General features: G+C 41.3%; 1 gene segment (V, D, J or C); it reads right to left on the bottom strand.

The window, feature by feature from the left end:
- Nucleotides 1-1,401: 1,401 nt before the first annotated feature.
- LOC142206621 (Ig heavy chain V region XIG14-like) lies at nt 1,402-4,703 on the bottom strand. The segment is given in 2 exon segments: nt 1,402-1,724; nt 4,640-4,703. Coding segments are annotated over 2 exon segments (387 nt in total).
- Between the last annotated feature and the right edge of the window lie 10,492 nt (nt 4,704-15,195).

The raw sequence follows: 15,195 nt of genomic DNA, 5'->3' as shown, positions 1-15,195 counted from the left end.
AGTATGATGCCCCATAGTGGCTCCTGCACAAACAATATGATGCCCCATAGTGGCCCCTGCACACACAATATGATGCCTCATAGTGGCCCCTTCACACAATATGATGCCCCATAGTGGTCCCTGCACACACAGTATGATGCCCTATAGTGGCCCCTGCACACACAATATGATGCCTCATAGTGGCCCCTGCACATACAATATGATGCTCCAAAGTGGCCCCTGTACACACAATATGATGCCTCATAGTGGCCCCTTCACACAATATGATGCCCCATAGTGGCCCCTTCACACAATATGATGCCCCATAGTGGCCCCTGCAAACACAGTATGATGCCCTATAGTGGCCCCTGCACACACAATATGATGCCTCATAGTGGCCCCTGCACATACAATATGATGCTCCAAAGTGGCACTTGCAGAAAGTATTATATCCAATTGTGGACACCCAAGAACCAATTATTATATTCTTGGGTCTTTTCAGACCCCAGAGTATAAAGATAAGAGACCCAGGGTAAGATATAAACATAAAAAACACTGTTACTCTGCTGTTACTGTTACTCCTACTGTTAGTCCTACATGCAGGACTTTGTGTCTGTGCAAAAAAAAAACCTGTTTCCAGGCAGAGAGGCCTCATACAGACACTGGAGGTCACCTTTAAAAACCCATTCAAATGAATGAGTTTTAAAGCTGATTGCCAGCAAGCCATCCCCTATCCCGTTTCCCTGGGGTATACGATGGAAACCTCGGGGTGAACAGTGGCGGTAGTGTGAACCCATACCTAATAATGAAAATTCCATTGTTATTGTAATATTATCAATCTTCAGTCCTGTAAAAAAAAAAAAGACATAGGGGCCCAGCATTGCCTTCTGACACAAGGAACAGTATTCTGTCATCACTTTCATAAATCTGTTTTATGTCTTGTGACTCCTTTACAGCTGTGTCATTCGCTATGATCATTAGAAGATATCTGAGATTTACTACTTTAGTTGTATGATTGATATCAAATATCAGACATGATTTCAGTAATTAATTGAAAGGCTATTTGATACTATTAACCCAACTTTCCCTGTTACTCCGGCTATCCGTATTATTTGACAGAAAACCAAATTGACAAAGTCCACAGTATGCATAGGTTCACACTAGCGCTCGGTCTCCGCATTTTTGATTGGAAACCTGTCGGAAACTCAGCGGATTCCATTATGGTCGATGTGGTCCGCGGGTTTCCATGGGTAACCACTTTTTAAGTGGATTGAGTTTCTGTTTTTCAGGTCCCCAAGCGGACCCAAAGAACGGAAACCCAAATGCTAATGTTAAACATTCTTATTGTTATTTAGTAACATCTTCCTCTTGTGGTTTAGTATTTCCCTTATATACACAGTTGGATTTTGTACAGACTCCACATTAGTCTTTATCTCTGTGTGTCTCTCTTGCACAATAATACGTTCCAGTGTCTGCAGCCTCCATGTTAGTCATCTGGAGATAGACCTGCTTCTTGGAGGTGTCTCTTGTGATTGTGGTTCTGCTCTTCAGTGAATCAGTATAATAAGTGTTACCACCACTAGCTATTGCTCCAATCCATTCCAGTCCTTTCCCAGGAGCTTGTCTGATCCAGTGTATCTCATAGCTGGTTAACTCAAACCCAGAACATGTACAGGTCAGTGTGATCTGCTGTGAAGGCTTCACAAGTTCTGGACCGGACTCCTTTAATGTCTGAGAGAGGACGCCTGTAATACAGAAAATATATTAGAAAGGAATATCATACACAGGTAATAATAATATAAATGTGTGTTTCTAGTTAATCTTACATATTGGAGAAAATAATAATAAGAGTATAAGAAGAGCCATGTCTGTATGATCAGTAATGAGATTATTGTGTGTAGTAATATCCTCTATGTCCTCTTATACTGAGAAAGTGTCCTGTGTTATTTGCATACAGGGCTCCACCATGTGGTAGGATTATATAAAGTCTGACCTCATATACTGTATATACTATGTTGATAATAGAGAGGAGTTCAGAGTTTAGAAAAACAATTGTAAATGAGAAAAATATCTATAATTTTATTTATATAATATTATGCAAATGATCTCCCATCCAAGAGTACAAAAGCTACTTCTCTACTGCGACCTGTTGGCTAGCTATCCTAACATGACTTAGTTAATAAGCCAGACAATGTTACATCTATCATATTACATAAATCCCTCCCCCTCCTATTCTATTTACTGAGATTTATGATACAGTTTATTACATATATTCTTACCCTGCCAGGAGATCAGTAACTCTTTAATGAAAAAGTAGCTGCAGCTCAGAATATAGTCAAGTAAGGGAAGCTGTGGAGGGAAATGTAGTTGCTGAGGGTTTTTTATTTTATTTTATTGTATCGTTCTTCAAACACATTTGCTTATAAACATCAAGAGATTGGAGCAGAACCACATTTCTGGAACACAAGGCATAAAAAGTTACATTTTATAACCATGTAAGCAGCTTACACAAAATAGCAAGTTTGTTGTGTTTTGTGCCACTTTCTTCACTTTCCTAAAATGGGGAATGGGGAAGGATTTTGGGCGGGGCCGGTGATATAAATGATGGAGAACATGACTTATTTATGAATAGCCGTGCACCTTGTTATAAATGAGGCTAATCCTTTCCACACATTGCAGAAAAATATCTGCAAGGGAAATGTTATTTATAAAACGCTTGTGTTGTTGTAAATCGCAGCACATCAATTATATCCATGGAAAACACCAATGTTTATAGGTATAATAGAGGCAGAAAGTCCACGGAGGAAAACTCTGCAGATTTTCTGTGAAACAGGCTGAAGAAAAAGCTGCGATGTGTTTCCGCCATGATCTTTTCCACAGCATTTTTCGCCTGTGGCTCGCTACTTGGGGTCTTAGCATAACTTTGCCTGTTTTTGTGAGGTGTGGCATCCAAGTTTGACTTTTGTTATATAGGCGTCCTAGATTTCTACAAAAAAATGGAAAGGTCTGTAAGTTTTATCGTAGGTGCACTTCAACTGTGGGACAGAATCTAAAATAAATCTGGAAAATCACAATGCATGATTTAAATAATTAATGTGCATTTTATTGTATGAAATAAGTATTTGAAATGATACAAAAACGGAACTTAAAGGGGCTCTATCACTAGGAAAAGTCATTTTGAACTAATCACACCTTTGCATAGCCTTTACAAAGTCTATTTCACACCTACCTTTAGTATGTAGATTGCCTCAGTGGATTCTGAATAAGTCAGTTTTTATTCATATGCTAATTAGACTGGTGCACGATAGATCGTGCACACCTCTCCTATTGTTTTCTATGGGAGGCTGCTGCTGGGGCTGATGATGACTCAGCTTCCTGTTTGCTTCTCCACACAGAAGATAATAGGAGAGAGGAGGCTGCTGGGAACTTCCTGAGCTGGCTGGAAGCTCATTAGCATATGAATAAAAACGGACTTATTCAGAGACCACTGAGGCAATCTACATACTAAAGGTAAGTGTGAAATAGACTTTCTAAAGACTATGCAAGCATGTGATTAGATAAAAATGACTTTTCCTAGTGATAGAGCCCCTTTAATATTTGTTGCAGAAACCTTTGTTTACAATTATAGAGGACAGACGTTTCCTGCAGTTCTTGACCAAGTTTGCACACACTGCAGAAGGGATTTTGGCCCACTCCTCCATACAGATCTTCTCCAGATCTTTCAGGTTTTGGGGTTGTTGCTGGGCTACATTAGGTTTCAGCTCCCTCCATGGACCTTGAAGTGGTTCTTAGGCCGGGTTCACACGGAGTATTTTGGTTCGTAATGTGGAACGTAGACGCCGCAGGAGCTTTTGCGGGCCGTATACGCTCCCATTGTTTTCAATGGGATCCGGTACCGTATACGCGGCGCTATTTTGCGGCCGCCGCAAAATCACGGCCGCAAAATAGCGCCGCGTATACAGTACCGGCTCCCATTGAAAACAATGGGAGCGTATACGGCCCGCAAAAGCTCCTGCGGCGTCTACGTACCACATTACGAGCCAAAATACTCTGTGTGAACCCGGCCTTATACTGGAAAACCCAGCCACTACCCATCTTCATTGCTCTTACTGAGGGAATGAAGTTGTTAAGCAAAATCTCACGATACATGGCCCCATCCATCTTCCATTCAATATGGTACAGATGCCCTTTCCCTTTTGCAGAAAAGTACCTTCAAACTATGATGTTTCCACTCTCATGCTTCATGGTTGGTACTTTGTTCTTGGGATTATACTCATTTTTCTTCTGCCTCCAAGTGGAATTGATACCAAAAAGTTCTATTTTGGTCTCATCTGACCACATGACTTTCTCCTATGCCACATATGGATCATCCAGATGGTCATTGGTGAGCTTGCTTCAAATGGCCCTGGGCATGTGCTGGAGTGAGCAGAGGGACCTTGCGTGCCCTGCAGATGGGGTAGTGTGGAACTAATGGTAATCTTGGAGATTGTGGTCCAAGCTCTCTTCAGGTCATTGACCGTATAGTTCTATGCTGATTTCTGACCTTTCTTACCAATACAAAGTGAGATCTTGCATGGCTCCCCAGATCTAGAAAGATTGACAGCCATCTTTTGTTTCTTCCATTTTCTAATAATTGCACCAACAGTTGTTGCCTTCTCACCAAGCTGCTTGCCTATCGTTCTGTAACCCATCCCAGCCTTGTGCAGGTCTACCATTTTGTCCATGGTTTCCTTAGGCCTGGTTCACATCTGCGTTTGATATTCCATTCAGGGAGTCTGCATGGGGACTCCCCGAACGGAATACCAAATGCGTTGACAAGCAGTGAGCACTGAAAGCATGCGCGTTGTCCACATGAGTCATGCGGAGAGAAAAGTACTTCATGGACTACTTTTCTCTTGGCATGAATCAATAACGTAATAATAGGAATATGGGAGTTAGCACTCAAAACTCGACCATAAGAAATTCTTTTAGACATCTTGTCCTGACTGTAAAAATGCAATGCAAAGTGAGAGGAGGGGGCAGGGCTAGGGCGAAAATATAGGATCTCACTCAGAAAATTATGAATTTGTAAATATTTATAGAAATCTTGTTTTGGGATCTCATAAACCTCACTAATTTAAGAAAAGGAGTACATCATCTGATCTTGATACACCTGTCCCAAGGATTGCATAAGCCTTTGGATCCATTGCTGGACATCCTGTATAAATGATAGCTAAATTTGTAGGGGAGCAGATGGAAGATCAGATGGGAGGATATTGAGCTCCATGTGGCTTAGTCTGCTGCCTGTATCGTAGGTAGGGACACTATAGGGCTGCTTACACGCGGTCTGTGATTTTCATCAGTGATTGTGTGTCAAAACTAGAAGCAGATTACAAACACAGAACAGGTACAAATATTTCTATTTTACCTGATCTCTGTGTAGTTTCCACTTCTAATTTTGGCTCACAATCACTGACCAAAATCCCTGACCAAACTGTCATGTGAAAACAGCCTAACTTTAGGAAACAGAAACCTAAAATGCCACAACAACAATTTCAAGGAAGGCAATCCTGAAACATATCTCTTGATGTCAACCCAATGCTTTCCATGTGCCACCAGGCCTTCAATTGATCTAAGATAAATGCATAGTAGTAGCAGAGCCACACCTCTAATGAAGCGAGGTGAGGCGATGGCCTCAGGAGGCACTTTCGGAGGGGGAGGCGGCCACAGGACTTTTTTTTTTTTTACCTAAACCTCAAAGTTCCTTTAACTCAAGATAAAGGACCTTTGATGTTGTCATCAAAGGTCCTTTAGCTGATGTGTAATTTGGCAACTATCTAGGACCTAGATAGATGCCGAATTGCAAATCAGCTAAAGGACCTTTGATTAAATCATCACAGGTCCTTTAGTTCACTATGCTATGAGCAGATTATTTAGTGGGTGGAGCCACACAGGACATTTTTATTTAATTCAATTTATATATTTAACTGTGGTCTATTCTCATTTAATCCGCTATCTCTCTGCTAACTTTCTGTTTGACCCCTTACATTCTGGTTTCCGCGCTCTGCACTGTACTGAAACGGCTCTTACAAAAGTCTCCAATGATATCCTAATGGCTAAATCCAATGGTGACTTCTCTCTTTTTATTCTTCTGGACCTCTCTGCAGCTTTTGACACTGTTGACCAACAACTTCTCCTCACTATGCTCCGCTCAGTCGGCCTCAACGACACTGCGCTCTCCTGGTTCTCCTCTTATCTCTCAGACCAAACTTTCAGTGTATCATTTGCAGGCAGGGTCGGACTGGCCCGCTGGTTAACCGGGGAATCCCCCGGTAGGCCCCGAGCCTTGACTGACAGTACTCATTTTCTCAATGTAGAAGCACTGGTCAGGGGCCCGATCGGGATGTCAGGGGCTGGTTTGGGCCCCTGTCCAGTGCATTTGCATTGATAAACTGAGCACTGCTAGTGGCAGGAGCCCGATCGGTAAGCTCGGGGCCCCAGGCTGCCGACAGCGCTGTAATGAATAAAGAAGCACGGCTGCCGGCAGTTTCCCAGGGCCCCGACACTTACATAGAGGGGCCTGCTGCCAGGGGTATACTTTCCCTATTAATATAGTATACCCCTGGCAGGAGGCCCCTCTGTGTAAGTGTCGGGGCCCTGGGAAACTGCCTGCAGCCGTGCTTCTTTATTCATACATGGGGAGCACACCAGGGGCAGCAGCTATCCCTGCAATCTTAGGAAGCGCTCTCTCTGCAAGCCCGAACTTTCCCCCCTCCCCCTCCTCTTCAGAGTGAGTCATCGCTTTCATCGGCCCGTGTGGGGACAGAGGAGTCTGCTGCTGCTTCACAAATGTGAGTATATCTTTTTCTTTTTTTTGGTAAAATGTAATATTTAATATGTATATGTGTACATTTTGCTTATATATATATATATATATATATATATATATATATATATATAGATATATATATATATACAGTCCTATGAAAAAGTTTGGGCACCCCTATTAATCTTAATCATTTTTTGTTCTAAATATTTTGGTGTTTGCAACAGCCATTTCAGTTTGATATATCTAATAACTGATGGACACAGTAATATTTCAGGATTGAAATGAGGTTTATTGTACTAACAGAAAATGTGCAATATGCATTAAACCAAAATTTGACCGGTGCAAAAGTATGGGCACCCTTATCATTTTATTGATTTGAATTCCCCTAACTACTTTTTACTGACTTACTGAAGCACAAAATTGGTTTTGTAACCTCAGTGAGCTTTGAACTTCATAGCCAGATGTATCCAATCATAAGAAAAGGTATTTAAGGTGGCCAATTGCAAGTTGATCTCCTATTTGAATCTCCTCTGAAGAGTGGCATCATGGGCTACTCAAAACAACTCTCAAATGATCTGAAAACAAAGATTGTTCAACATAGTTGTTCAGGGGAAGGATACAAAAAGTTGTCTCAGAGATTTAACCTGTCAGTTTCCACTGTGAGGAACATAGTAAGGAAATGGAAGACCACAGGGACAGTTCTTGTTAAGCCCAGAAGTGGCAGGCCAAGAAAAATATCAGAAAGGCAGAGAAGAAGAATGGTGAGAACAGTCAAGGACAATCCACAGACCACCTCCAAAGAGCTGCAGCATCATCTTGCTGCAGATGGTGTCACTGTGCATCGGTCAACTATACAGCGCACTTTGCACAAATAGAAGCTGTATGGGAGAGTGATGAGAAAGAAGCCGTTTCTGCACGTACGCCACAAATAGAGTTGCCTGAGGTATGAAAAAGCACATTTGGACAAGGCAGCTTCATTTTGGAAACAAAAATTGAGTTGTTTGGTTATAAAAAAAGGCGTTATGCATGGTGTCCAAAAAGAAACAGCATTCCAAGAAAAACACATGCTACCCACTGTAAAATTTGGTGGAGGTTCCATCATGCTTTGGGGCTGTGTGACCAATGCCGGCATCGGGAATCTTGTTAAAGTTGAGAGTCGCATGGATTCCACTCAGTATCAGCAGATTCTTGAGAATAATGTTCAAGAATCAGTGATGAAGTTGAAGTTACGCCGGGGATGGATATTTCAGCAAGACAATGATCCAAAACACCGCTCCAAATCCTCAGGCATTCATGCAGAGGAACAATTACAATGTTCTGGAATGGCCATCCCAGTCCCCAGACCTGAATATCATTGAACATCTGTGGGATGATTTGAAGCGGGCTGTCCATGCTCGGCGACCATCTAACTTAACTGAACTTGAATTGTTTGTCCAAAATACCTTTATCCAGGATCCAGGAACTGATTAAAAGCTACAGGAAGCGACTAGAGGCTGTTATCTTTGCAAAAGGAGGATCTACTAAATATTAATGTCACTTTTCTGTTGAGGTGCCCATACTTTTGCACCGGTCAAATTTTGGTTTAATGCATATTGCACATTTTCTGTTAGTACAATAAACCTCATTTCAATCCTGAAATATTACTGTGTCCATCAGTTATTAGATATATCAAACTGAAATGGCTGTTATAAACACCAAAATATTTAGAACTAAAAATGATTAAGATTAATAGGGGTGCCCAAACTTTTTCATAGGACTGTATATGTGTGTGTGTGTGTGTGTGTGTGTGTGTGTGTGTGTGTGTGTGTGTGTGTGTGTGTGTGTGTGTGTGTGTGAAACCTCTGTGGAGTTTCTGCAAAAAGCACTGCAGGAAAACTGATATGTTGCTGCCGAGGGTTTTCCCGCAGCGCTTTTTGGCTGTGGGACGCTGTGTTAGGTCTTATCGTTATAGTGTGATGTACAGTATATTGAGATGTTAAAGAGGTCCTTTCACCTCCTGGGGCACATGCGGTTTTATATACCGCTAGAAAGCCGACAGTGCGCTGAATTCAGTGCAGCTTTCCTGTTCTGTGCCCCCGGTGAAGAGCTATCGGTCCCGATACCATAGCTCTTCACTGTCAGAAGGGCATTTCTGACAGTCAGTCAGGAACGTCCGTCTTCCCAGCAGTGCCTATTGTGCTGTACTATGAGATCGGGGAGGAACGCCCCGTCCCCTCCTGATAATGCTCGTCCATAGACGTGTACTGGGGGGAGGTAGCGTTCCTCACCTCTCAGCATCATCACTAGGCGGTAAGCAAAGCCCCCTCACAGTACAGCGCAATAGACGCTACTGTGAGGAAGGGCATTACTGACTGACTGTCAGAAACGCCCTTCTGACAGTGAAGAGCTATGGTACCGGCACCGATAGCTCTTCACCCGGGGCACAAAACGTGAAAGCTGCACTGAATTCAGCACACTGTTGGCTTTCTAGCGGTGTATTAAACCACATGTGCCCCAAATGGTGAAAGGTCCTCTTTAAGGATTAGGCGCAACAGTGAGATGCAGTGTTTTTCATTGAGCTTTTGTCCCCAGCACCCTGTTATCCTCCTGCCTGTGTCTGTTCAGTCTCATGGCCTTATTTCTGGAAATCCTATATCTAATTGGTTTCAGTGGTCCCATGAGGTGCAGGACTCCCAGCAAGGAGGTGTCGGCACGAGACTAAATGGACACTGACGGCGGACAATGGAGCAATGGGGACAGGTGAAGGCACTTTTTATTTATTTATTTTTCATTTTACACCTCCCGCCAGGCACATCGGTTGATCCATTTCCTGGACAAATCTTTAAAGGATTAATCCATCTTTATAATATTGATGGTCTGTCCTTAGGATCTGTGATGATACAACAGCCAGGACCTCTACAGATCAGCTTTTCCAGGACAGTGTGGCTACAGGTAATGGTAACATTTCTAGGAGCTGCATTGTTCACTTTCCATACAGAGTGTAGCAGTAGGTTTAGGTAGTATGTTGTTGCACATTGTATGGCAGGTGAGCAGCATGGTGTTGCAGAGTGCAGTCGCAGAAGAAAGCTTCAGAGTAGATTATATGGGTTAATCTTCAGTTTACTTCTCAGAACATGAGGTAACATCAGCATCTCTATACAGCAATATAAGGAGGAATACACTGGAAAGGAGTAACCATAGATATGCAACATTCTGAGATACAGACAAGTCTCCATAGCTTATCATTACATGTATTCAGCACATAACAATAATAACATCGCCATCTAGTGTCCGGAAGCTGTAAGTTCCTCCAACACAGTATAACACAATAAGTCTATATCTGTTGCACATCTGTATATACCAACACCCTTTCTCAACAATAAAGACTTATTCAGTCAAACTTAATTTCTTCATAAGTTTCTGATGTCTTTCAGCATTTAATGCCTTAGTAAGAATATCAGCTGTCATATCTTCAGTTGGACAATATTCTAACTTCAGCATTCCTTGCTCCTGGTAATCCCTCAAAAAATGAAACTTTATATCAATGTGTTTTGTTCTTGGATTAACTCTTTCCGTCTGAGCAAGAACAATACAACCTTGATTGTCTTCATACAACTTTGTTGGTTCCAACAGTTGTTCTCCTAAGTCTGTCAGTAGTTGTCTCAACCATAAGACTTCTTGAGCTGCTTGTGCTGCGGCAACATACTCCGCTTCTGTTGTCGACAGTGTCACTATTGATTGTTTTTTACTAGCCCAACTAATTGGTCCACCTGAGAGTAAGAAAAGATAACCACTGGTAGATTTTCTGTCAAGTGTATCTCCAGCCCAGTCTGCATCCACGTATCCAGTTAAAATGCATTTGTTACTTGCAGGTAGTTTTAGTTTAACATCGATAGTTCCTTTCAAGTAACGTATTACTCTCTTCACGGCATTCCAGTCCATTTTATTTGGTTTTGACACCTTTCTGCTCAAAATTCCTACTGCTGCTGCAATGTCTGGTCTTGTAACAGTTGCAAGATACAGTAATTTTCCCATTGCTTTTCTGTACTGTTCGTTGTCTGGCAACATATTTTGTTCACTGTTCATCTCCTTCAGATAGTTGATTTCCATTGGAGACTTTATTGGTTTCGCATCTTTCAATCCAAATGTTTCAATGATGTCCTGAATCGTGACTTTGGTTAAGAAAGTCTTCTTCTCTTTCTATTTGTATCCCTAGGTACTGTTTCACATTTCCTAAATCTTTGATCTCAAAGTGTTGATCCAGAATTTTCAGTATTTCTGTTACATCCCTTTCTTTTTCAAAACAAACTAAAATATCGTCCACATATATCAGTACATAGATCCATCTGTCTCCAAATTTCTTGGTGTATAGACACGGATCTGCTTTACTTCTTTGAAAATGTTCATTTGTGAGCACTTCTGTGACTTTATCATTCCAGGCTTTAGCGGCTTGCTTTAAACCATAGATACTTTTCTGTAGCTTACAAACCATGTTTGGTTTTCTTTTATCTTTGTATCTGGAGGTTGTTCCATGTAGATACCTTCTGTTAAATCTCCATTTAGGAACGCTGTCTTTACATCCAGATGTCTCAATTGCATTTGTTTTGTTGCTGCAACTGCAAACAAGGTTCTAATTGTAGTATGTTTGACGACTGGTGCAAAAACTTCATCATAGTCTTCTCCATATTTCTGAGTATAACCTTTAGCTACGAGTCTCGCTCGATATCGTTCAGCTGTGCCATCCGTTTGATATTTTACCTTAAAAACCCATTTACATCCTATAGTTTTTCTTCCTTCTGGTAATTCTGTCAGTGTCCAGGCCTTATTATCACGCATGGATTTCATTTCTGTTTCTGTTGCTTTCATCCATTTGTTAGCTTCTTCTTCTGAGAGTTTTGATATGTCTTCCCAAGATGTAGGTTCATATATCTTGTTTGTACTCGCCTTGTATGAAAGACGTACAGGTGGTTTTCCCTTGTTCTCTCTTATTGAACGTCTTGGTTCATTGTTTGCCTGTTGTTGTATCTCTTTACTTTCAGTGTTTTGATTCTCGGCAATTTCTACTTCTTTCTCATCAGATATTCCTGCATTGATATCACTGCTTTCATCATTTCTCATTTCCAGTGATGTCATTATGTCATCATTTAGATCCTCAATGAATGTTACACTGTTACTCACTGTAACTCTGTCTGTCTTCGGATCTAGGATTCTGTATCCTTTGCAGTTTTCACAGTATCCAACAAATATTCCTTCTACGGCTCTGTTTTGAAGTTTGGATCGCTTTTCTTCTGGAATAAACACAAAGGCTTTACAACGAAAAACTCTTAAATGCTTCACACTTGGTTTATTACCTTGCTATAGCTCATATGGGGTCTTTTTCAGTTTTCTTGAAAAAAGTCTGTTTTGCAGATAAGTGGCCGTCATTGCTGCTTCGCCCCAATATTTCTCTGGTAGTTTGGAATCTGTCAGCATACATCTTATCATTTCAGTCAAAGTTCTGTTTTTTCTTTCTGCTACCCCATTCTGCTCGGGTGTGTATGGAACAGTCTTTTGATGCTCTATTCCATTCTGTTTTAAGTAGTTTTCTATTTGGTGTCCTGTAAATTCACCTCCATTATCACTTCTAATGATGATTGGCTTCCTTTGAAACTTGTTACTCGACTTTGTCACATAGTCTTGTAATTTACTGAAAACTTCACTTTTGTTCTTTATCAAGTACGTGACTGTGTATCTTGAATAGTCATCTATGAAAGTCACCATGTATCTATTACCTCCTGATGTGGTCACTTTCATGGGTCCACATACGTCAGTATGTACCAAGTCAAGTGGTCTTTTGCTTCTTGTTTCACTTTCTTTAGACATTGACACTCTTGTAGCTTTTGATTTTATACAACATTCACACTTCATGGTCATTGAGCAATTAGATATTAATAGATCTTTTGTCAGATGTTTCTTCTGTAATGCCATTATACTTTCAGGATGTCTGTGTCCTAGATGTCTATGCCATACATGAATACAATTCTTGTGATCATGTGTACATAACTTCACCTGTTCCAGTACTGTGTCTAGATGATATAATTGTTCTCCTGCAGTTACACTGACTATAACCTTGTCTCCTGCTAGAATTGTACACTTATCATCTTTGAATTTTACAGTAAGTCCTTTAGCTGTTAGATGTTTTACGGATAACAACCCTCCTTCTAGTCCTGGAACATATAATACATCCTTTACTAGTACTTTTACATTATTTCCAGATTTATCAGGACAGATCAACATTCCTTGTCCAATACCTTCTGCTGTTATTCTGCTCCCATCTGCAAGATAAATGGCTTCCTTCTTATCTAAATCAAGCTCAGTAAAGAAACTTCTATTACTTGTCATGTGACTTGTTGCTCCTGAGTCAATAAACCAACTTGATGATGATGACTTTTTATCAGCTGCTTTAAACGTACCATTGCAGTGATCTGCATATGAGTTAGAAATGGAGCTTTTCTCTTTCTGTTTATTGTCTCTCTGTAGTTTTTGTTGTTCTGCTTTCCATATAGAACAATCTTTCTTTAAATGACCCTTTTTCTTACATCTGAAACACTCTCTTGTTTCTGTCTTGTGGCGCTTTTTATCTGTAACTTTAAGAGCATTCCCACTAACCTCTTCTGTGGATTCTTTGGTTTGCTCTTTCCTTCTCTGGTATTCATCTATGAGTCTGGTCTTTACAAACTCTAGTGTGATCTCTGCTTCAGGTCTTGTTTCTAGAGCGTTTATCAGAGCAGTATACGAATCTGGTAAGCTGCATAATAATATCGCTGCTATATGACTTTCCTGAATATCTTCACCAATAGATCTCAGCTGTGTTATCACTTCCATCATGGAGTATATGTGCACATGCATGTCTTTCTCTGCACTTAACTTATCTTGTACAGTTTCCTTAGCAGAAATAACTTGTGATTTAAGCTGGATCTTTCATGTAACTTTTTCAAAGCTTGCCACATTCCCATTGCTGTATTCTCATTTCTTATGTGAATGAGCTGATCATCCTCCACTAATAAGCTGATTGTAGCTCTAGCTTGTCTGTTTTTCTTCTCCCATGTCTGATCATTCTCATTGGGTCTATCTGTGGTGATTACCTCCCATAAATCATCCTTAGACAATAACATCTCCACTTTGAACTTCCATAACTGATAGTTCTCATTGTTCAGCTTAGCTACTGTAAGTCTGAGCTCTGAGCTGCTGTTCATCTTTAACTTATCTTACTTTGTTGTAGAGACTTGTTCTGGAGAATTCTTTTGCATTCACAGAGTCCTCTTGTCTTCTCTGCCTGGTTGCTAGGCCTGGGTGCTGTGTCTGTCTGGGTGCTGTGTCTGTCTGGGTGCCTGGGCCTGTCTGGGTGCCTGGGTACTGTGCCTGTGCCTGGGCCCATAACCTGTTGCAGAGTGCAGTCGCAGAAGAAAGCTTCAGAGTAGATTATATGGGTTAATCTTCAGTTTACTTCTCAGAACATGAGGTAACATACATCAGCATGTCTACAGCAATATAACAAGGAATACACTGGAAAGGACCTTAACCATAGATATGCAGCATTCTGAGATACAGACAAGTCTCCATAGCTTATCATTACATGTATTCAGCACATAACAATAATAACATCGCCATCTAGTGTCCGGAAGCTGTAAGTTCCTCCAACACAGTATAACACAATAAGTCTATATCTGTTGCACATCTGTATATACCAACACATGGCTCCCGAGATGGTATTACCTTTAGCTGCCCTGTCTCGGTATCGCTGGTCTGCAGGGTCCTGGTGGTGGGCCCCTAGAAACAATTCCACTGGTGGGCCCTAGACACCCCAGTCAGACCCTGTTTGCAGGCTCTGTTTCCTCCCCTCTTTCCCTTGCTGTTGGGGTTCCTCAGGGCTCGGTCCTAGGCCCCCTGCTCTTTTCTCTCTACACAGCCCCCATTGGACAAATATCAAAGAAGAAGAACCACAACAGCTCTTTTAAGAGCTACACTAAAGGGAAAAGCTGAACCAAGCTTGCCACAGTGTCTACCCACAAACGCTAAAGTGGGATTCACAGCAATTAAGCCAGGCTGTATCTGTACAACCCAGCTTTCCGTGGTGGGGATTAAGCTAAGTGGAATACACTGAAATTGTATGCCTATATACCCTATATACGCTTAATCCAGGGTTGAACTGAGTGTTCTCCCCCACACACACTTGAAACTAAGGGGTAAACACTGAAATTCTCAGCTCATATACATTATATACGCTTTATCTAGGTTGTCACGGTGTGTACCCCCCAAAAATCAGTGGGATATACATTCTAATTCTCAGGCTATATACGCTTCATCCAGGTTGTCACGGTGTGTACCCACAAAAAATCAGTGGGATATACATCCTAATTCTCAGGCTATATACGCTTCATCCAGGTTGT

Source organism: Leptodactylus fuscus, chromosome 1 (assembly GCF_031893055.1).
Source record: "Leptodactylus fuscus isolate aLepFus1 chromosome 1, aLepFus1.hap2, whole genome shotgun sequence".
In the NCBI taxonomy this organism is placed as follows: Eukaryota; Metazoa; Chordata; class Amphibia; order Anura; family Leptodactylidae; genus Leptodactylus; species Leptodactylus fuscus.
Note: the sequence above shows the minus strand (reverse complement) of the source record. Positions and strands in the feature narration are given on the sequence as shown.